Raw genomic sequence first — 24,278 nt, forward strand, 5'->3', positions numbered from 1 at the left:
TAGAGACTCATCCACCGCCTTACCAAAGAGGTTGTTGCCGTCGAAAGGCATGTCCAACACTCTGGTCTGGACGTCCTGGCGAAAGTCTGTCGCCTTGAGCCATCCTCGTCGGAGGAGGAAAACTCTGTTGCCCAGTTGGCGAAATCCGGTATCGGCAATATCCGTTGCCACCGTAATGGCGTGATCCGACGCCACCTCGCCCTCCTGCAGAATTTTTAGGGCCTCTGCCCTTTTGTCATCAGGCAGGAAATCTAGCAGGGGAGCTATCTTGAACCAGAGCTCCCTGTCGTAGCGGGCCACGATCGCTAAGGCATTGGCCGCCTTAATCGTAGTCGCCGCTGATGAGATGACTCATCGTCCCATAGAGTCCAACTTCTTACCTTCGCTGTCCGGCGGGGAAGTGGAAGTTGAAGCCGCTGCGCCCGCTGCCTTCTTCTTAGCCGCTGCCGAGACGACCGAGTCCGGCGTGGCCTGGGCCCTGAGGCACAAGGGGGCGGCATCAGGGACTCGGTACTTCTTCTCGTACCTGTCCCTCTTGGCGGGTGTCGTGGCAGGGTTCTTGAGGACAGCAAGCCCCTCGTCCCAGATGTCGTCGAGTAAAGGCACCGCGAGGACCGTCTTCCTCTTAGCCTCTCGTCGTTGGTACAGAAACCCCTCCTTTTTCTGTTCTTCAGGGCAGAGCTGGAAGAGCTCGGATGCCCTGGTTATCATGGCGTGGAAAGAGCCAACCTTGTCGGCTGGGGACGCCCGCTGGGGGTGGTGGGGGTTTGACGACAGGATGTCTGCTGTGTCATCGTCGCCGTATCTGTCGCCGTATCCTCTTCCGGCAAGGGGGATGAGGGGTCCACCGGTCTCGCAGGCACGAAGGGCGGAGAGGGGTGGACTCTCCTCCGCTTGTTCAGAGGGCTTCCCGACAGGCCTGGTTCTGGCTCCTCCGTCGGGGTGCGTGGTAATCTCGTCCTTATCTCGGTACATAAGGATTGGATTGCCAACAAAATGGCCGCCGAGCTTTCCTGGGGCTCGGGCAATGGCTGCAACGGACGGGATGGCCGCTCCAATGGGCCCTGTTCATCGTCCTCGTAGCTATCTTCGATCACGTCAGCAGGGACCGTCTCCTGGGATCGAACCTTCTCGAACCTCTCGTTGAGGTTTATGAACCTCTCGTTGAGGCCTATGGACCTTTCATTGAGGCCCCTCTCGGTCTCCACCAGTTCCTCCTCAGAGGCCGATTCCGAGTCTGTAACGGCCACCGGCCCCCCCCCCTCTTTTTCAGCCAAGGGCTTCACGGGGGTCTTAGCGATGGGCTGGAAAGAGGATTCCCTCCGCGGCGGCAGGGATACTCTGGGCCCAGAGGCCGTTTCCATTGGCGTAGTCTCAGCCGGCTCCGCCAGGGTCGCAGAGACCACTTCGGTAGAGGCCTTAGCCGGGTGGATCAAGGCCCTCACCACCTTAGGTGCGTCCTGGGCCTTCGCCTTGGGGGGAGGGTCAACGCCTCGCTCCCCCTTCGAGATCGACCGGGTCCGCTCCAGCAGCCTACCCGGGTTCTCGGACTTCCTCTTCCCCGACCCAGAGCGCTGGCTCGTGGTCGAACGTGCCGGGGAAGTAGCGCCCTGCTTGGCAACCGAAGAGCCCGACCTTTAGGCGCTCCCGGAGCCCGCGGACTCGCGGTGCTTGGCCTTCTGTTGGGCCCCCGTCGCCGGGGCGCCCTCAAAGGACTTAGAAGCCCACTCAGACTTCTTCTTCGCCTTCTCACTTGTTGTGCCCTTCTCCAGCCAGGTGACGAGGCGGGAACGACGATCTTGTTTGGTCCGTTCCGAAAGGTTCTTGCAGAACGCACAGTCCTTCTCCACGTGCGTCTTGTCCCCATGGAGGCAGTAGAGACATCGCAAATGCTCGTCCTCCTTGAAAACATTATATAATCTGCATCCAGGGCAGTTCCTGAACAGCTTGGATCCGGGCGTTGAGCTCCCTTTGTCCTGGGCCATGTCCTTGAGGTAGGCCGCAGATCTTCCGGAATCCTCCAAGAAGTGTAAACTCGACGAAAACGTCACCCTTGAGGGGCGTAGAAGAATTCCGAAACGGGTCCCCGATATCGGAAGTAGAAACGGTGGAGCTTCAGGCTCGATTAAACCGAAAAAATGAGAAATTCTCCTGAAAAAACGTGAAAACTCAGTAAAAAACTCGAGAGCTAAACACGAGGACTCCCAACACTTGAGCGTGCGGTAAAAATCTAAGGATGGCTGCCAGAGGCGGGGCTTAGGGAAAGGGCAGTCATTGGCTGGGGGCAGTATGACCCAGAGATCAGCGATTGGTTACTACTAAGAAAGACAGATCAGAAACAAAACTGATACTGATTTTTTCTTTACCGAGGATTCCCAGCCTGACGACGGGGAATATTCATGAGCATGTGAATCCATGCCAGACCCCATGCTGGAGAATGTTTTTTTTTAATTTGGTTTATGGATTTTTTTTATCCCAATCAACTTCACATGATGGTGGCAGTATATTCCATCAGCGCTATGAATGGCTGCAGAGATACAAAGACCAAACTCCTTGCAGGTAAGCAGCTGAATTAGCAACTGTGTCTGGATTAAGGTGCCCGAGAAAAACTGTGTGCGATTTTGATAATTTATTTTTAGATTGGGAGTCCAATCAAATGTTTACTTCGAGGTTTTAATGACATTTTGATTTTATTGTGAGAGCTTATTAGATAACATGATTTATATGGATTGATTTACATTCTTAAATTTAAAATGTAACTAAATACATTAAATAAAGATTGAATAGGTAAACACAAACTATCGCTATGTGTATGTATTCAGGAAGGGAAATGGGTATTTTACTATTTGTTTATATTTTTTAATGGGCACAGATTTAACAATGAACAATCAAATAATCATAGATGGGGCACAAGGAGTCTGCACGCAGAGCATCATCCCAAACCAATCCAGATGCCTCCACTTTTGCCACGGCCTGATCTTTCATAGTAGACAGCTAAACATTCAGTAGCAGTACGTTTTTGAAAGGTATGCCTTTTCTGTTCCCCTGGATGGTCCACATAAGACTGACATGTCGAGCAAAGGTTTCCATCAACCATCCGTGCTCTCAGACTTCATTTGGGACATCATGCTGTGTTGGGCTATTCTTCTCAACCCAGCGTTATTCCACACTTTCCTCTAACAGTTATAATGCCATCAATTTATTTTCTTATCCTAAACTTTTTCTTGTGCATCCCCCAAAGGATCATTTTTGCTTGTCTCCCCACCGATCTTTCACCAATAACCAAATATGCCATTTCAGTTCTATTCAATACAAGTGTGATCCATAATGCGTTCAGTTCCTATACAAACAAACTGTTTAAGCCTGTTTTTTTTAAAAAAATGTAAGAAAGCATATACTACTACCCATATGCATGGGTTGTGAGACGGTGGTAGGGGCAGCTGTGCTTAAGTTAAGTGGGTTTCATGTGCTTCGGAAATATCCACATATGACTCCACAGTAAAAATCTATACCTCTTTAGGCCTATCAGTAATACCTAATTTACAAATCAGTTTCTTCGATTCCATGAAATTCGAACACTATCTGAATGAATTGGCCTAAAGTCCGTTTTTGCAGGCATAAATTGCACAGATGAAATTGGTAAAAAGGAAGATAAAAAAGCACAGCAGTCAAACATCCTCAATTTCAATGCATAAATCCCTTTATTTAAAATATGAATAGCACTGCATTACATATATTCAGTTATCGCAGTTCATGATTTTGTGAACAAGCACTGCTTTGAGTATAGAACAGTTTCTTCAAGCAGCCCAATAGCAGAAAGAATGGTCATGAGTGATAGAGGTATGCATCATGTCACATTAGCTTCCAACCCACAAACGGTCCTTGAAATGTAAAAACATTATATATTGTTTAAACTCCCCCCATTTTTTATTACCAATGCATGAAACTATGATAGCTCAAGAAAGGTCTAAAAGTCATGGTTAAAACAACTCTCATCGGCTTGCGGTTCCCAGTGGAGGGCCCGATTCCACTACATACACGTGCAGCCATTTTTACAGCGTTTTTGTACTGCATTAAATCCTCTTGTTGAGACGGATACAAAACCAAAATGTGAGCAGCACTTTGTAAATGATCTGCATTGCATTAGTGAACAAGCAATTTGGACACAGCTCACTCAGTTGAGTAGTTCCAAAGGTGCAATATACTAAGATGACAGACTTCATTATGCCCTACAGTGCAATGAAAATATCATGAGGGTGCTTTCCAAAATACATTCTTTTTCCTCTGCAAACATCAACATGGAAATACGTCCTTCTGCAGGGGTATTGGAAGCTGAACACCAGTACAGGATTTCCAATTAATGGGTCCCAGGGACCGCAATCCAAATTGGCATTCCTCAAGATTTCCGCTTTTCTTTCTGTCCATGCAAAGCAACAACATAGAACTAGATGAAACATGATAATGGCCGCAATGGTCCTAAATAAACTGTTAAACGGATTGGAAGTACGGAATGACCATAACTCGCCACTCCTCCATCTTCAAAAGGCACAAACATAGAACAGATTTATTTTTGAAACTCAATGAGAGTTCCCATTTGTAACACTGGATGCCACTTATTGTCACCACAAGTATTCTCGTCCAGAATGGAAAACATCCCACATCAACACCACCACAGCTGCCAACACGAAGAGTCGATGAACCGTATTTTTCTTTTACCTCCGGGGAAATGACACGTTGGTAAATCTTTATGGATAGTAACACTACCTCCCAGTGCTGCAGACTGCACCAGTCTGACTCTAAGAACAGCAAATTCCCAACAGGCATGTTGATCCATGCTTGGCCTCTCAGCATACCTCCACCTGTCACACTGACACCTCGAAATGCAAAATAAAACCTATAAGAAAATACTAAAACTATTAGAAATTACAGTATTCAAATGAAAATGCTTGGACCCCAATGTTCACTTTTCATCCACCCAACAATCAAGGTAAACGTCCTGCGTTTCCTAAACAAAGTCAATTTGTCAATGGGGGACAGAAAAAAACGAAACCAGCTTTTTAACAGTAACACAGCCTACCACAAACGAGAGCCAGGAGCCTGACAGATCATAGCTCTATAGCCTGACATATAATAGCTCTCGCCCTTATTTAAGATGATGCACTTCGTGCCTGCAAAGAAAAATTCCAAAATGGTTCAACAGCTCATGCTCATTTCCCACAAACACACTAAAAAATGAGGGTGCCCAGCTAAGGGGAAAACATGAATAAAAGTTAACAAAATAAAATAAATATTTTTTTAAAACCTAACTGGATTGTCTTTTTGGGAATCGAACGAGGTTTCAGACATGCAAATAACTTAGTAAAAACGTTCACGTTGTCTAACAAAATAAACATCTGCATCAAAAAGAATGTCAGTCAATAGACGAAAATATTTAAACAATAAATGAACATTTTAGCAAATACATACTTATTCCCTTGTAGTGCCATACATTTGATTTTTAACATCTTCATTAAAAGACATGGCGCATTCATCCTAGCAAATAATATCTCGCAGCAAAGGATTTTTACAGGAAAGTCTTCAATTGAGCCCTTTCTCTTTGGCTCACACGCCATTTTATACACCGGACAAGTATCTCTAAAATGGAAGTCTTGAGCGCTTTGTCCCTGGTGTTACACTGCCACTCTGTACTTCCACGAGACAAGACAGTTCTGAATATAGCACACAAAATACTTTCGATAAGCAATTTTTTCTTTCAAGGAAGGAAAGGGAGGGGTCAGTTCAAAAGAATCTTGTCCACTGCAGATGAACCTGCACTTCTGCCCGCGTGACTTTGGCTTGCACCGAGAGCTCAGCATCCATTGGCATGGTACACACATGAAAGTATCGGGCAATGCAGCATGGCAGCCGATATTCAAGAACTCCTCCCTGAATCAGTGTTCAGTCATCCAACTTGTTCCATCCCAGAAGTCTGTCCTGTTACTCAAATGTCCACACTTCCACATCTTGCACTATGAAATCTTCTTTCTTGGACAAGGTGTCATTGTTGAAGGTTTCACAGGGGTGGCTGCGGCCGTGATATAAATCGGCATCCAGCCAAAGGCCAAAACCTCCACTGCAAGGAAGAGAAGTTCAAATACACGTTACACCCAACTTTTCACTGTCAATGATTTCATTTTTTAAGGCGCTACCCAACTAAGAGATATAAACAACCAACAACAAAATGAAATACCAGCAAGCGCATGCTCCGGCAATGAGAAACAGTGTAACAAACCAGAGAATTTTTTGCGAATGCTTAATGACACACATCATCAAGAACAACTCTAACTGTAGAGACAAGAGGGCAGTTCTTTTTCAGTGACAGTGTACATTTTAGTCGAGTTTTTATGCTCATTTCATTAAGTGAGGATGATTCATTTCATTTTTAGTGCATGAAATATGTTATGTTATTTTGCATTTATATAGCGCCTTATATACATTGGTATGGTCTGAAGGCGCTGGTAGGTTGAACGCCCTTGGGAACCGAAGTTCGGGTCAGTAGAGAGAGTCAAAAAAGTGCGTGTGCGCACCAGGTATGTGTGCAGCTGGTGCGGAGTTCGAGTGGTAGCTGCTTCTTAGCGGTAGGTGTAGTGGTTGAGATATCAGGAGTATGTGTTCGCTCTGGCTGGCTTTATCCAGAACGAGTGTGGCTGCGTTAGGCCTGAGGAGAACGCCTGGCTGGGGGTGTGAAACCAGCAATGTTTACTTAGAGTGATGTGGAGTGAGCGGGAGATGTAGATTTGAGAACAGTTATACCGAATGGTGTCATAGTATCTCTGTGTTCTAGTTGAGTGGTGGTGTAAGGGAGAGAGTAAGCGTGGGGTGTGGTATGATGTATGTTTTTCAAATGTTCCCTTCATTCCAAAGCATAATATCTATGTCACGCAGTTCCGTGCACATACATAATATGTCCGTCCGTTGCACATACTCATCCGTTGCACATATTCGACCGTTCCACACACTCGTCTGCTCCATATACACTTGTCTGCTCCACACATTCGTTCAGTCCGCACCCTCGTTCAGTCCACGCACTCGTCCAGTCCACGCACTCGTCCAGTCCACGCACTCGTCCAGTCCACGCACTCGTCCAGTCCACGCACTCGTCCAGTCCACGCACTCGTCCAGTCTTCATACTCGTCCAGATTCGACACTCGTCCAGATTCGACACTCGTCCAGTACACAGCACTCATCTGGTCCACCCACTCATCGGCACAACATACTACTCGTTGGCTTGACAGTACTACTCGTCTGTTCTGCAGGTCGATCCATTCCACACACTCATCTGGTCTATGTATTTGTCTGCTCCACGCATTCAGCTGCTTGACACACTCATCCGCACCACACATTCAGCCGCTTGACACACTCATCCGCTCCACATATTCATCCGCACCAAACACTCATTCGCTCCACATACACTTCCGCTGCATACCCTAATCCACACTACATTCATCCGCTTTCGACACTCATCCGCTCTCCACACTCATCCGCTCTCCACACTCATCCGCTCTCCACACTCATCCGTTGTTCACTCTCAACTGCTCACCCGCTCTCCACACTCACCCGCTCTCCACACTCATCCGCTCTCCACACTCATCCGCTCTCCATGCTCATCGGATCTCAGAGCACATTCCATCTTCGCGCTCATTCGCACTCAACATTCGTCCGTTCTTTACGCTCATCTGTTTTCCACGCTCATCCGCTCTTCATGCCTTCTTGCTCTTTCCAGCTGAGTTCTATGCGCTCTTGCGTTTTGTTCGCTTCTCTGCATTTGCGTGCTCGTTAATTCTACACATACTCATCGACTCAATACGCTCTACCGCTCTACGCACCCAACCATTCTTCCTACTCATTGGCATTATTATGTTCATGTAATTCATCCGGTCACCATACTTATTTGATCTTTCTAGTCGTCTTTTCTTCCACTCATGCTCGCTTCCACTTAGTTTATTCGTTTGTTCTATACGCTTCATCTATTCGAACTATTTCGTTTATGTCATTCACTGTGTTCCTTCCTCATTCATTTTGTCCCTTTCATCGGTTCAGATCTCCTAAGTTTCTCAATGAATTATTCCTATTATCCGTTTTACTGTTTTGATCTACTTTACTCGCTTAGGTATGTTTGTCTTTCTAATATTTAGCTGTCATTTCTCGCTTCAGGTATTTTGATGGATCGGTATTATTGTGATGATGCTGGTTTGGTTTTATGGGAAGAGCCAGGTTTTCAGTTGTTTGCGGAAGGACGTTAAGGCGTATGTGGGGTGTGAGCGAGTTCCACAGGGTTGGAGCCAGAGCTGAGAATGATGATCCGCCTAGCCTGACTGAGTTTGTCTTGGGAATTACTAGGAGGCCGGCTGAGCTTGATCTTAGGGTGCGAGTGGGATGATAAGGTATTAGTTTGTCTTGAAGATATTGAGGTCCAGTTTTATGCAGTGCTCGATGGGAGAGGCCTAAGGTTTTGAAAGCCACCCTACGGGCTATTGGGAGCCAGTGCAGTATTTTAAGGGCTGGGGATACGTGGTCTCTTGGACCGAGCGCAAGTATCATTTTGGCCGCCGCGTTTTGTGCTCTTTGGAGTTTATTCAGTTGGTAGGCATGGATTCCGAGGTATAGGGGGTTTCCGTAGTCGAGTCTGGATATGACGATTGATTGGACAGCGGAGACTCTGTTGGGAAATGAGAGGTATGGAAAGATGCGTCTAAGGGTTTTAAGGTGGTAGTGGCAGGACTTTGAGACATTGTTGACTTGGCGCGAGAGTGTTAGGTCGGAGTCCAGGGTGCATCCAAGATTTTTCACTGTGTTGGAGGGTGTCGGTGAGTTGCCCATGGCGGGTGGCCAGGGTAGTGGGTGCGGAAGAAGATCGGGGTTGCCGCAAACCATGATTTCTGTTTTGGAGGGGTTTAACAAGAGGTGACTTTGGGTCATCCAGCGTTCTATGTTAAGGAGGCAGGATGCGAGGTCGGGTGGGGAGTTGGGTTTTGAGTTCAGGAATTTTAGAATTAGTTGCGTGTCGTCGGCGTAGTTGTAACATAGGATGTTGTGTGAACGAATTATTGGTGGGAGGGTGATCAGGTAGAGATTGAACAGGAGGGCGGATAGACATGCTCCTTGAGGGACTCCCCTGTCGACTGGTCGAGCTTGGGAGGTAAAGCTTGAGAGTGTTGTTATTTGGTGCCTGTCTTTGAGGAATGAAGCTATCCATTTAAGAGCGGTTCCACAAATTCCTAGGGAGTGGAGGCGGTCTAGGAGGATTGAGTGATTGATCGTGTCAAAGGCAGCGGATAGGTCGAGAAGGATTAGAGCGGCACATCCTGCGGAGTCTGCTGTCATTTTAAGGTCGTCCCAGATCGAGGTTAGGGTGGTTTCAGTTCCGTGACGTGATCTGAAGCCTGATTGGGCGGGGTCAAGGAGATTATTGGCTTCGACAAAGGCATTTAGTTGAGAGTAGGCGGTTCGGTCAATGAGTTTGGCAAGGAATCTGGTGTTTGAGATTGGGCGGTAGTTATTGGGCTCGAGAGGGTCGAGTGAAGATTTTTTAATTAGTGGTTTGACATGTACCATTTTGAATGCTTCGGGAAAAATACCGGTGGACAGGGAGGCGTTTATGATAGATCTTGCATGTTCTCCAGCGCAGGTGGAAGCAAACATTTCTTTAAGGGTTGTGGCTGGGCAGGGATCCAGAGGGGATCCAGATGGTTTGCGGGCTGATAGAAGTTTGAGAAATTGTTCTGGTGATATTGGACTAAAGGATTCGAACGTTGGTTGGGTAGAGGTTGTAGGTGACAGGCTGGCCGGTACGGGTGGAGGATTGTCAATTGGCTGTAAGAGAGCCAGTTTGGTGTTTAGAGTTTTTGTCCTTTCAATAGCTGTGGTGTAAAAGTGGAGGGAGCTTGAGTCACACAGTGATTGTGACGGGGTCGGGACGGTTGTATTACAAGCTGGATTGGTGAATTCGGAAATGATTTTGTGGAGTTCTTTGCTTGGGTTTTTGCAGTTTAGGATTCGGGTGTTGTAGTGGGCTTTTTTAGCTTTCCGGATTTCGGCCTTGTACCGGTACAAGTGTCGGGCTAAGGTGGTCCTGCTCTCGTGGGTTTTCTCTTTCTGCCAATTGCGCTCTAGGTATTTGTAGTGTTGTTTAGTGGTCTTCAGCTCAGGAGTGAACCATCTGGGGAAAGGGCCACGGCGGGTTGATGGTTTGCACGGGGGGTGGGGGGGAGGTGAGTCGCATCAGAGATGCGTTGAGCCATGTGTCAAAGGCCTCAGGTGTTAGTTGGTTGTTGGGGCGGCATGTAGGCGGTGGAGACTGGAGGAGTGCCTCGGCTAGGTCCGGGGAGATTATTAGTTTTTTCCAGCATTTGCGTAGGTTCGGAGGTTCCGATGCGAGTACGGGAAGGGGGCCGGGAGAGGGGATGGTGAACGAGAGAATGAAGTGATCGGACCAGATGATAGGGGTGGGGGGTTTTAACTGAATCAGGGTGTTGGAGCTAAAGATGGCATCGAGAGTGTGTCCTTTAAAATGAGTCGGGCCGTTTATGTGGGGTTGGAGATTAATTGCATCCAGACCATCAACCAGGGCGTGTGTCATAGGGTTGGTGGGGATGTCGAGCCATATGTTGAAGTCTCCGAGAAGGGTGAGGTTGGGATGGTTTATTTGGAGGGTGGCAATAGAGTCGCAAAGGTTATTTGCGAAATGTCTATCGTAGCCAGGGGGCCTGTAGATTATTAGGAAGGTGTGTGAGAGCGACGGGGAGAGGGATAGTTTAACGAGGAGAGATTCGCAGGATGGAATAGAGGGTTGGTTGTCCATGATTGAAGCGCGGAAGAGAGATTTGAAGACAAATGCTACCCCCCCTCCTCTGGACGGACGGTTCAGTGGGATGAGGCAGTAGTCGGGCGGAAAGGCTTCATTTGCGATTGGGCTGAAATCATCAGAGAGCCAGGTTTCAGTGATGAAAGCTAGGTCTGGTTTGGCGGAGGCGAGGAGGTCAAAGATGCAATGTCTGTTTTTTGCTACAGAACGGGCGTTAAATAGGATACAGTTCACATCGGCAGGGAAGGTTGGTTTTGGTGCTGGAGCGGGATTGGGCGGAGGGGGAGAGAGTGGAGGGAGAGGGGTACGGTTGGTGATGCTAGGGAAGAGTGGGCGAGCCGAAAGTTTTGCAGGCTTCGGGCGGGGTTGGGTGACTGTGTGTGATAGGATGATCGGGTTTGGGGTGGGGGATTTGAGGATGGGGAGTGGGCGGTTGGGAGTTTCAGTTGCAGTTGAAGAGAAATCGAGGGAGAGGGGTTTCAGGAAGGGAGAGGCCACAGGGGAGGGGGGAGATTGTGGGAGAGAGGTGGAGGGTCGAGACAAGGGAGGCGATGAGAGCAGAGAGGTTGAGGTGGACCAGGAACATTTCCTCTTTAGTTTCTTTGCTGCGACTGGTGTGAAAGAGAGGGTAGGGGGGTCGGAGGGGGAGCGAGAGGCAGCTTCGTTTCTCGCTAGGGCTAGGCGTGCAGTTTTTAGGGAGGGGGGAAAGGGTGGAGTCGGGGGGGGAGGTGGCAGGGGTGTGATGGCAAGGCAGGGGGTGGGTGATTGCAGGGTGTGGTAGTGAGGGGAGCGGGCATGGCAAGTGCTGGCGGGTCGGCAGTGTGGTTCAGAGGACGAGAGGTCTTGGGTTGAGTGGCGGTGTGGTTCAGGGGGTGAGTGGTCATGGGGTGAGTGGCACGCCATCGTGCCCCCCTGGCTTGGTATTTGGAGAGGGTGATGGCAGGGATTGCGGAGGAGGGTGGGTTGTCTCGGGCGGGAAGGAAGGTAGATCGGAGAGTGGAGTAGGCCAACGGGAGTCGATTCCGACAGGCACTGGTGGAGTTGGCGCGCTCATGATTGGTGTGAGCTTTGGGTTGATTTAGGAGGGTTTTCCGATTGGAGTTCTAGGATCGGTGACTCACGCTTTTAGGCACACTTCCAGGTCCAATTAGTCAAAGACTAATTGGTGCTTCTAAGCAATTGGGTAGACTTCTAACTGCAATTTGGTACGCTCCGTAATGCAATGGGGTACACTTCTAAATGCAATTGGGTATACTTCTGAATTGAACACTTTTAGGGAGGCTAATGGGTGCAACTTCTAAATGCAATTGGGTACACTTCTAAATGAAATTTTCTCAGGGAGGTTATTGGGCGCAGCTTCTAAATGCAGTTGGGTACACTTCTAAATGCAACTGGGTACACTTCTAAGTGCAGTTGGGACACTTCCAAATTAAACTTTTCAGAGAACTTCTAGGTGCAATTGGATACACTTCTAAATGCAATTGGGTACAGTTCTAAATGTGGTTAGGGATACTTCTAAATGCAGTTGGGTACACTTCTAAATGCATCTTTCCAGCAAGTCTAATGGGTGCAACTTCTGTATGCAATTGGATACACTTTTAAATGCAATTGGGTACACTTCTAAATGTGGTTGGGGACACTTCTATATGCAATTGGGTATACTTTTATATGTTCACAGAATTGTTTTGATTTTTGAAAGATTAATTCTATTTTATGTTCGACATTTGTGTATAGCTCTCGGATACAATTTGTCAAGTCTGCGCTATATACAAATTATAAATAAATAATGATCACATGTATATTTTACTTGAACCATGGTGTGCAAAAAGAATAGAGACGTGGTAAATAGTGTGCCGAAAATGGAAAATGAAATGACAGACCGATAGCTGATGAAAGGTGCAGATGAATAGACCATTCTGAGAAAATTGTGAAAAGGGGGAAAGACATACAAGTCCTCAACCCACTGCTCTACGACACAGCCACAAGAAAAATGCCTGATAAGCTGGAAAGCAAAATACACCTGTGCTAAGTGTCGAAGACTCATGGGGCAGATACCGGACGGTAGGTGGAAAAATAACTAGCGACTAGTTGAGCATTAGAGCCCTGGGTCAGGGGGCAATTTCGCAAGCCAAACTAAAAGCCTGCCAAACAAGGGACATGAAAAAGTGATAGGTTCACCCAATGCCTGAATCTACTACCTCCTGGAGGTGCTAAAGCATTAGCAAATGCCAAGGGAGCAATGAGGGTAACAATGGATTCGAGTGAAACAAGGTAGGGACAGGATGAGGAGACACCTATGGGCATACCATGCAAGTATAGACATGCCAGTGTGCAGAAGGTAGTAGACGGCAAAAGGAGTCCAGTCCTCCCAAAGCAGCTGGTCATCGGCTCTAAGGGAACAACCTTTGTTGGATGTGAGATATTTTCCAGCTTTCGTCCGATATCCATTATCCCTTATCCTAGCAAACTGCTATACGCCCTGGTGAAGTCTGAACTACAATCTTTTGTGGAAAATCAGGGTCTACTGGATTTTCCAACATGGATGCAGCACCGAACTGGTAGAGGTGGCAGCTATGGACAATCTTAGACGTGTGGTTGACAGCAGAGTTTCAGGGGTTCTGATTTTATTGGACATCTCCGCTGTCTTTGACATTGTAGACTATTTTATTCTTCTATCCAGTCCTTTCGAATTTGGCATTAGAGAGAAGGCACTGCCCTGGCCGTCTTCTCTTCTCACAGGTTCAAGCCAGTCAGTTGTCAGAATCATTATGTATCGCCTGTTAAACCCATTGTTCCCCAAGCTGCAACTTTAAGTCCCTTTTTGCTCAACATCTATATTAGTCATTTGGCAGATGTAATTCGGTCTTTTGAAGCCAAGTTCTACATTTATGCTGATGACACTCAATTGATCTTCTGATTAGGAGGCTCAGAGGACGTCTAAGCTGATTGTGTCAAGGATTTTTTGGAACAGGGCAGTTTGGGAAGGAACCTGAACAGTTTGAAGTTTAAGATTGTTTTTAAACGTAGATTTTGCTATGTTCTAGGCCTTCTTATAAATACTTCCCTGAAAATGTGGAAGGTGCGTCAGTGTTGGACCCCTAGCTGACTCAGCACTGGCCTGCATTGTTCGAAGCCTTCCCAGCTCCTGCGCCATATGTCAATCTTGGGAGTATGGTTGGACCCCTCCCTGTCTTTAGACGATCAGGCGTCTATGGTATCTAGATCATGCTTTTTCCATCTGCGCCTCTCAAAGAGATTTCTAGATTTTAAATTTCCTCACACAATCCAATTATTTAATGCTTTTGTCTATAGTAGAATTGTTTTCTATATTGTCCAAGGTGATCCTACGATGATTGCAAATTGTCCAGAACGTGGCAGCCAGGCTTCTTTTTGGGCTGAGGAGATCATATCTCTCCTGCATCTGATCATTACATTGTCTTCCGGTGGAACAGCATATCATGTTGAAGGCCCTCTATCTTCTACACAAGGCCCATCATAATCTAGCTGCATGTTGTTTCGTTCAGCATCTGCTTGACTTCTGTCTGTTCCAAGATTCAAATATGCAAGGTGGGGTGGTCGTACATTTTCTGTTCAAGCAGCCAACCTTTGGAACTCTGACAATCTCCCTGTGCTTCACAGTCAACCATTTGGATTTTAGACAGACTAAACCCCGTTTTCTCCCCCCTCAGTGGGGTCTGCTTACTTTGTTGATTTGGGGCAGTGCTCTTGGAGCTTCCAAGTTAGCACTGTGAGGCCTTGCCAAGGTGGATGTAGCACTTTATTCCACCTTCCACAGCACCATCGGACCGAGGCTCCTTGTCAGAACATTTTGCTTCCTAGGGTGCATTATGTCAAAGATGGAGGATATCTTTGACAAGGAGAGCGACCTCATCCCTTTTGGACTTGAAACCTTTTTCCCTTTTAGGGAAGTCCAAGGTTTCCATGAGGAGTTCATGGGGATGATGGTGTTTTGATGGACGTTGCCTTGGATTTGCAAACGGCAAGCTGACTAGATACATCTCAGCAGCTAGACATCTTTCCTCTTCATGACCAAAAGTTCAATTTGAATCAACTGACATTCTTGATGAAGGTCTGCAAAAAGAGACACTTCTGACATTCAATCTGGCAGTGGAGACCCCAGTGTTCGAGTTGTGGAATAAGCCTACTTCGGTCCCAACAGTAGAAATATAGGACGGCACACGCAGACCTGGCATTTCTCTCCTTGCATGCCTCCCACTGAGAGCCTTGTGGTTCAGGCTGCCAAGGGGAGCCTGAAAACGTACTCCATCCCCACCTTACCTCCTGACAGAGTGTAAGATGCTGGATGCTTGGGGGATAAAGGTCTTAGGCTCAGGCAGTCTGGGCTTATGGGCCATACATGTTTCCAGTACCCTGGCTAAGTACTCTTTTGGCCGCTTGTCAGTAGTCCCAGGTACTGCATAGCACCGCCTTCTAGTGAGATGAAGTGCTTTGGGACCCTGGGACACTGGTAAAGGATGGCATGGAGGCCAAATTCTGCAGTGAGGCATTGACTCGGCTGGATGCCATGTACCATAGAAACAGGAACAGGGTGGAGGAGGTACTGGTTTCAAACCATATGTTCACCATAAACTCCTGGACATGCAGTTTGACTGCAACAACTTGCTTGGGACAAAGGGCGATGAGGCCCTCCATACATTATTCCAGCCCTCGAGGATTACTACCAAAGCCCTGGGGTCTGGCAGTACAGCAGAAACAACCCGCTGCTCCCATGAGTAGAATCAGGTTTCTTTTTTTACTCTTCCCCTCCTATGCCCAGGTGGGCAGTGGACAATTTCCCCTCGGGCAAGCAAAAATGTAAAGGTTGCCCAACCAGCAAGAGGGGCCAAGGCGCCCCATGTGTCTGAAGCCCCTTTGACGAAGACTTCCATCATACGACCCCTGGAGAAGGGAGGGTTTCAGTGTTCAGCATGGAATAGTGTCTTGCCACATCTGAAGCATTGGCCTTACAGGTCTTTCACCAGGTATATTGCTCAACGCCCTCACCCCTGCCCCTCCAGTCATTGCTTGTCTCCGGAAACTCTATTGGAGAAGGGCAGACCGCTTATGACAAAAGGGCTGTGACCAAGCAGACCCTGTCATGGTAAATCATCCTCTGCATTTCAGAATACTTCGTTCTTGCTGGAAAGGATGTGCCGGAAGGTCTCAGAGCTCATTAAGCCAGCCGAAAGAATACCACCTCTATCCTACAGAGGAGTCCCTGTCCTGGACATTTGCCTGGTGGCTACATGGGGATCCGTGCACACATTCGCAAACATTACCACTTGGATTGACAATCTGGGCAGGACAATAGTTTTGGTAGAGCAGCCCTCCAGAGCTTTCTGGAATAGGTGGTGGTATCCTTGCTCTCTTTCCGCCCCAAATCTATGTATTGCTTTGGGAGTCGATAATAGTTGAATCCCTTAGAAGAACAAAATGTCATACCTCTTGGTAATGCTCTTTCTGATGGAAGTTCCGCCCATAGATTCCTCTTAGTGGCAATAAGGTCACCTCGAAATATACTTGCATAGACATTCTCAGTGCATTAGAGGTGTCAAGGGATTGGCTGTGCTTGTAAAGTGATGAGGAATCAGTGGAATGTAGGAATCCTTTAGAAACAAACAATTCCAGGGGAAGGCAGAGAACTGCTTAGAAAATCCCTAGACACCAGAGAACACAACACTATGTAATAAAAGCAGCTTGGTGCTTCCCCCCCATGCCAAATGGAAAAGTTACATGTGGTCTCTTTATTGATATTGATGGATAATGATATTTTATTTCTATCGCGCTCATACACAAGTGTTTCAGAGCGCGACAAGGCGAGGGAGGGGAACAGGGGAGAACAAAACAACAACCTTACTAGGCCCAGTGACATTGAGAATGCGCAAGTGCATGGCATGGGAGAGGGGGAGAAGTGGAAAATGCAGAACAAAGGAGAAAACAGATAAATAATAAAGGCAACAAACCGTGGTAGTGCAGCCAGCAAGTGGCAAGTGCTGGGTTTGAGGTAGCAGAGAGGGTAGGTCTGATAAGTGCAGGAAGAAAAAGGGGGCGGGACTGTATGGGTACAGATACAGACCCCAGTGCAAGGGGTGGCCTAGAGGCAGTGCGGGAGGGTGGCAGGGTGAGCAGGTGCATAGTGCCAAGAGAGAACAGATCAGCAGGGGAGAGGGGGAGCGAAGGCAGAAGCAAAGAGTAAGGTCTTGGGGTGCTTCCGGAACCGGAGATGGTTTTCCTCAAGTTTTAGAGTGGCAGGGGGGCTGTTGCAGAGGGAGGCCCCAGCCGAAGACAGATCTACCCACAGCTTGTTTCTTTGAAAAGCAACTTACCCTGAGGGAGTTGGAGGTAGAGGAGCGAAGAGCTCGAGAGGGGAGGTATTTGCGGAAGGATAGCGGAAGGTATTTTGGACCCAGGCCCCAGAAAGCCTTGTGAACAATGCAGAGGGTTTTGAATGTAATCCGTGCATCCACTGGGAGCCAAAGGAGAGATTTCAGAGCTGGAGAGATACAATTCCAGGGCTTGAGTCCAAGGACAAGTCTTGCAGTCCTGTTAGGGATAGTTGCAGAGGGCGGAGAGTAGAGGCAGGTAGATTAAAGAGGCTGTTACAATAGTCCAAGCTAGAGAGAACCAGAGCTTGGGAGACAGAGAGCTTCTGGGGGAAGGAGAGGAAATGCAGAGTACCTCTAAGGAGGTGCAGTAGGAAGTGAGCCATCAGAGATATGGGCAGAGAAGGAAAGTGTGGAGTCAAAGATGACTTTGAGGTTCTTTGTCTCGCAGGTAGGGGTAGGAGGGCAGCCAAGGGAGGCCGGCCAGAGAGTGAGGGAAATGATGGTGAAGGTGTGCCGATGAGGAGGATCTCCGTCTTGCTGGCATTCAGACAGATTATTGGCGGCACACCAATCTTGAATGGCAGTTAGGCAATCAGAGATGAGAGAGGGAGGGAGAGGAGGTGGCAGAGGGCAGCCTGAAAATGAGTTGTGTCGTCAGCGTAGCACTGGAAGTTTGAGCAGAAAATGGCAATGCAGTGGGCAAGAGTTGCCAGGTATTGGTTAAAAAGCCAGTGCAAGAGGTTAGACCACTGGGGAACACCGTAAGAAGAGAGGAAGATTGATGATAGGAAGGACCCCAGTTGGACCTGGGTGGGTCAATCAGAGGAAAGAGGTCAGCCAGGCCAGAGCCTGATCGGTGATACCCAGGTTATCACAGAGACGGTTGAACAGGACGGTATGGTTGACCGTGTCAAAGGAAGAAGAGAGATCGAGTAGGATGAGGACAAAGGGCATATTAGAGTCATGGTTTGAGAGCAGATCTTCACGGATGTGCAGGAGAGCAGTTTCTGTGCGTCTGGCCGCTCTGAAGCCTGACTGGTGGTCATGGAGACAGCCAACAGAATCAGAATGAAGGTTAAGCTGAGAGATGACCAGATTTTCCAGGAGTTTGCCCTTTCACTTGCTCTCTTTTTGTGGGAACCCTTTGCATTTAATGTCAAAGGTATTCAGAAGGTGGGCAACAGAGATGCCCATTTTGCACGCTCTTGTAATACCTGCATAGAAAATACTTTTTTCATGCAATGAAGTGACTCACTTGTGCATCCCTTCTGTACAGGGAAAATAAAAATCGCATGGAGACATTTTCTTCCCACCATTGGGAAGGAAGGAACTATTTGAGTATTTTAAAGGAAGCCTGTCAACTTGTAATCCAGAGGTACTTACCACTAGTGGTATTCCCTTGCAACACCTCCAGTGATATAAAACCATTGCCATATAGGGAGCTCTTAAACAGGGGGTATTTTACAGAAAAAACCCACACTTTTAGTGTCAACACAGCTGTATTGAGGCCCTCTTTTATTCCATCATCCAAAATCATTTTGGCATCTCTTGGAATAGTGTTGGGAATGTTGATGCCTAGCACAATGATCTCCTAGGGGTAATGTCTAAAGCATGCCACCCCATTAAGCTTTAACCACATACAAAATAGTTAAACTGATATATTCCTTCTGAGAAAACATACCTTCCACCTCCCAGTTCTAAAGAGGTAATATCCCCATTGATGAAATAGGAATTCTCTCCCGTCCACTTAAAAACCTGTGAGAATAAAACGAAAATCGTGTTAACGTCTGAACAAGAAGGTTGAGACTTACTGGCTACAATCCAATATTAAGTCGCCAGATGAAAAAAACAAAAACAAAACAAAAACAAAAAAAGAATCGATGAAATTTACATATCTGAGAACTAGGCGGCAAATAGCGACGTGAAAAAGTACTTTTTCTTACTTTGAAATCAGGGCTGAAGGTGTAGAGAAAGGTTTCCCCAGTCCCATAATAGTGGTCGCTGAACTTGAAAGGATGAGTTGCATATGCTCCAAAGACCTGCATGGGGGAAGTCAATAAGGCTCTTTTTTATTACCGCTCTGTAACAAGCACAGGTGCAGGACAGCAAATGGCAATACACACAAAAAAACATTTTTTATAGCATTTTATTGAATGGGAAAATCTCGGCCAGCACCATATAAAAAAACATTTTCCGAACATGTCCAGCTCTAGGATTAGCAATGCAGGATAGGACGGATAAATCCAGGTTTGCAGTTTTATTAATGCACTAGCAAGCATTTGCCTACTGAACTTACAAAGTGTGTGCGCCTTTTTATTGAAGTATAGTTTATCTTTTGTAGGAAAGCTAGATATATTTATTCTACAGGTGGCAGAAGATCAAATTACTCCTAGCCCCTGACAAAAAAAGTTATGTCAAAATAAAAACTAAGGTACACTTTGGATAACTTACAACTGCTAAAGTGTCTTTTACAGGATTCCACATTGAACTTATTTTAGCCTCAGCCTGCCGGTCCTATTCTGGCATCTTTGAAGCGGCAGCTGTGCTATGCTGCATCCCATAACACTATGGAACAAATGATGGTCTATCGGCAGAGACACCAAACAAAGAGGTCCCATGAGATTTAGCCTAACCTCTCTTCCCATAGTCCCTTTCGACTTTCCAATACAAGTCCCTCACTGCCGATGCATTAGCCCCTACCAACTAAGAGGTCAAGATGGCAGGGGAAACATAATGTACTTCTTTGTGTGCCACTCCTATTCATTTCTTAGGAATACCAGGACACAATCAGGAAACTAGCCTCATACTGAACTTGAGTAACCTTTTCTTAGGTCTCAACACCAATGCCTATGAGCTATATAAAAGGTGTCCAGACATTTGGTCGACTGAAAACTGGTCGAAAGACATTTGGTCGACGCAATTTGGTCGAAAACCAAATGGTCGAATTTTTTTTTAAATATATATTTATTTTTCGGGTTTTCGTTTTTTAAAAAAAAGGGGTTGCCCCCCCCCCAAAAAAAGGGGTGAAAATAAAAACTAAAAAAAATCGACCATTTGGTTTTCGACCAAATTGGTTCGACCATTTGTCCAGTCGACCAATTTTTTTCGACCAATTGTCTGGTAACCATATAAACACTGCAGACACTCCATGTGATTACCTTAAGCAACTTTCTTAGTATGTCAATACTCCACCCTATCACCGTTCAGTCTCGAAGGCTTTCACAAAAACTGTTGTGTGTACCGATAACAAAAGTAAACTGCATCTGTACTCTCACCTTTTCAATGTGCTCACTGGGAGGTATTTTGCGACCAACCATACAAACCTGCATTACAAATTCACGTGGATAACGTGTTCGGTTTACAACGAGATGTTAAGGTACCTGGTTGTCCATATCTTTGATGACTAGAAGGACTGGACTGTCAATTGCTGACATCTTTCTATAAAGTGTTTTCAGGCTGGTTCCATGTTCTAGTGTACTGTAGACCAATCGCCAGGGATATCCCTGCACTCTTGCAGGAAGCCGCTGTGCAAGCTGATGGAGTTAGAAAAAGAAAAATAATAATTAAAAGGAGCTGAAGTTAAAGTCAAATATGCCACAACGATATTTCAATTTATATTTTAATGCAAAAAACAACTGAAGAACCATGCTGTTCAATAAAAGGTTTACAAATTATTCACAGTATTGCCCATTCTTCCCAGCCTCAGACCACTTCCCATTGACAATACAGAAGGTATATATTGTCATTCGGGCAGGAGGTGCTTGCGGAGGTCAGTCGAGATTTCTCACTATTTACTGCAGTATTTATTAGGTTATGCCCTACATTCACAAGGCAACAGAGGCCTGCATGTAGAACATTTTTATATAGGGAGACTATGGGCCTCATTACACGGACGGCGGTGGACCAAGGTGCTATTAGCACCTTGGTCCATGCCGGTAAAATACTGGCACCGCCTTGGTGGAAAGGGGAATTACCGCCCTATTCCAAGGTTGGTGGGGCGGTAATTCCCCCTTCCCCCATTGCCCTTCCCCCATTCCCATTTTTGCCCCATAGGGCATAATGGGAATGGGGAAGTTGCTAATTACGGCACTGCAAATTGCGGTACCGTAATTAGCTCCCTGGTCCCTTTGCGGGTTGGTTTTTAACGCCTGCAAAAAGCAGGCGTTAAAATTCTCCAACCCACAAAGGGACCTCGTAGTAAGGCGGTAAGGGTTTACCGGTACCGGTAAACCCTTACCGCCTACCGTGTAATGAGGCCCTATGTGTTATTTGCATGATTGGGATATGTGCAGGCAAAGCGGATTAATATTAGGATAGACCAATGGTTTGGTAGAGGAGCAGGCAGGTGCTCATCGGGAGTGTGAGAACAATGTTTTAAAAAGTACCGGTACATGTCATTCCTGAGTTCTTTGCTGAATTTAATAAGGGAGGGTAACGGTCCATTTGGAAGGGGATTTTGTGTATAGATTCGTAGGGTTGGAAAGGGAAGGCTTGCCTAGGGTGTCTTCTCACAGTACTGGAGTTCTGATCTGGTAGAGTATTGGCTCCAGTGGTTGTAACTTCCGCTAGAGAAACACCTTCTCAGCCAAGTGCTGTAATGTTGGTAGTCACCATTGCTTTGTATGTAATGCAACATTACTGCAGGATAAGCTTGCAGGGACCAGCAATTCTACGTGACCAAGCTGGGAGGGAAGTAGTACAACACGTGTAAAAGCAGTTTAGCAAAACTGTAAAGACATTTGTGTTTTATCGAATTATAAACTTATACTTGTATTGAAGGCTACAGCACTTCTTTTTTCATAGAAAGAACATTCTGATGGGTGACAGCCACCATTGCAGCTACCCAGGACACAAATAACTATTCGCATTGCTTTGGTTTTTAGGACTTGAGTCGTTGCTAAGTTTGATTATATGGTTTCTAACTTGACATCGAAAGAAGACTTACTCAGTGACAAAGTTAGGCAAGGACCATTTTCATTTAGTACATTTTTATTTAAATCATGTAATATTTTCCTTTCAGATTTTAATATGGAAGTTAAAGTTCTCTATTGAGTGCGCTATATTACAGCTCCTGAGAACCAGCTAGAAAACGGGGAGACTGTCCATATGATGCATTCTTTGCAATCCCCTACTGTTCCCTGCAATCAGAACCCAAATTCGCATTGGGTTTTGCATGTGGGACTCTTGAAGCCAATCACCCAGGTCAATGCTTCAGATACTGGTAACTGCTGCAAGAAATTAATGTGGCATGTATGTAGTCTCAACCCCATGTGCTAAAGAACATAATCGATGAGTAGGTAGTTCGCCTTTCCTTGGCGCCCTTAAAAAGAACATGACAGATTAGGTGGCTTGACTGACAGAAGTTAGTGAAGTAGATTTGTACCTTTACAAAAGAGATGCCCTGTATGAGGGCTAGCTTTTTTCAAAATAGATTTTTCTTCTGACCTTACATCTCACACCGAAATGCTTTCAGCAATGAGTTTAGGATCAGATGAAATATATTGATATACAGGTTATGCTAGTTTCTAGCATAGCACTGATCCCTACACACCCTTCCCTTCCACCCATATCAGCTTTAAAATGCAACTGTAGAGAGAAGCGGGAATCAGGCAGGAAGAGAGGGAGTTGGAGACTACATAATGTTATGCCATGTTTGCTGCTTGTAGATCACTTCTAATTGCCATGGAGCAGTTTCAAAGAACTGGAAGAAAATATAAGATGTTAGGGCGGGAAGACGGGTTTGACTCTTGAGAAGTGCATTCAGGTATCCTGAACTGGCAGCAAGAATCAGCCCCTCAAGGTATCTGCAGTAGCTCTACAGGGATGGGAATAAGGATGCGAGGAGCTCAAACCTACTCCTGGGTATCCAGCATGACATAGTAAGCAGAAGCTACTTCGCAGCAAGTAGGTGCTATTATATAGCGTATCGCAAACGTAACTTCGATATGAAATGCAAACTTTAACTTGTGTCCATCGTATTATGTGACTCGTTATGCTTTACAGGTCTTCTAGCGCTCATTTTCATTTAACCACATTTGCAAACATACAGAGTTCACGTCACATAGGTATGTTTGTATGGCACCAGTTACCAGTTGGCCTGGCGAGCCAAAAGTATAGCAATTGGTGCCAAGTGAACCATGAGCTAAAGAGCTCCTGGCAATTTCGAACCTTTCAGCGCCAATCTTACTGCCAGTCACAAATTCAATTGACGCACTACTGTCCTCACAGAGGGGCGTTCAAATTACATTGCATTCTTAATAAAGTATGTTCTATAATACAGAGCTTCTGAATGTAGATGCTTCTGGTATACGACACTTAACAGATCGCACTAGGTGTTCCAAATCATGGCATAGCTCCGGGGCAACTTGCTCGCCTTGGAAGCAAGAGGACGCGGATTAACACAGGCCCGATCCCCCAGGTCCGCGTTTAAAACCTCTGCGTATTAAGCGCGTTATAACCAATTACAATGGGTACCCAATGCATGAACCTCAGTAGGATGAAAGGGTGAGTTGCCCCTGAGGGCGTTACAGCATGTGGTTTGCAGATTACACATGCAGCTCTCTGCAAAGGTCTTATTACCCAACTGAGCTGTGGACATTCTAGTGGCCCATGGAGCACAATGGGCTCTCCAAATTCAACCATCAACCACCAAACGCACCTTTTCAATGTGTACATCCTCTAGGAGTGCACTATGATGCTTCAAGTCAGGCAGGAACTCTTCGGTTTCGTCTTCACTTAAACTGCAGACACTCTTCCGCCTCTTGGCCTCTTCGATTGTAATAATCTAGGACACAACACAAAGGGAGAGCAGGCACCATTATCCTCCATGAAGTTGAGGTACAAATTAAAAAAGCAACAACGTCATTCACAGACACACTGGCACAACGAACCACAAGAGCAGATGTTGTAAATATGTTGACTTAAGGGTCTGTGTTTCACTTCCCCTTTCATACAAAGCTATTCATATCTACCCTTTTGGGCATATGCGGTGTACTGATAATATTGTTTTCAGTCATTCGAATCTTTTTCCTTCGTGACAGATTGCCATGATAGCCTGCCTTCAGTGCTTCAGCAATTATCATTTTGAA

At 46.3% G+C, this 24,278-nt stretch overlaps 1 protein-coding gene across 5 annotated transcripts in view; it reads right to left on the minus strand.

Annotated features, from left to right (window-relative positions):
* Positions 1-3,678: 3,678 nt before the first annotated feature.
* The window catches only part of NCOA7 (nuclear receptor coactivator 7), a 1,232,944-nt gene continuing 1,212,344 nt past the window's right edge, over positions 3,679-24,278 (minus strand). For all 5 annotated transcript variants that reach the window (XM_069607511.1, XM_069607508.1, XM_069607509.1 and 2 more), the window contains 5 exons: positions 23,849-23,974; positions 20,571-20,723; positions 19,134-19,229; positions 18,872-18,945; positions 3,679-6,112 (listed from right to left, as the gene is read on the minus strand). In XM_069607511.1, coding sequence (XP_069463612.1) covers positions 5,977-6,112; positions 18,872-18,945; positions 19,134-19,229; positions 20,571-20,723; positions 23,849-23,974 — 585 coding nt within the window. In that variant the 3' untranslated portion in view covers positions 3,679-5,976. The remainder of the gene's footprint in view (positions 6,113-18,871; positions 18,946-19,133; positions 19,230-20,570; positions 20,724-23,848; positions 23,975-24,278) is intronic.

Source organism: Ambystoma mexicanum, chromosome 4q, assembly GCF_040938575.1.
Source record: "Ambystoma mexicanum isolate Mex_15411 chromosome 4q, UKY_AmexF1_1, whole genome shotgun sequence".
In the NCBI taxonomy this organism is placed as follows: Eukaryota; Metazoa; Chordata; class Amphibia; order Caudata; family Ambystomatidae; genus Ambystoma; species Ambystoma mexicanum.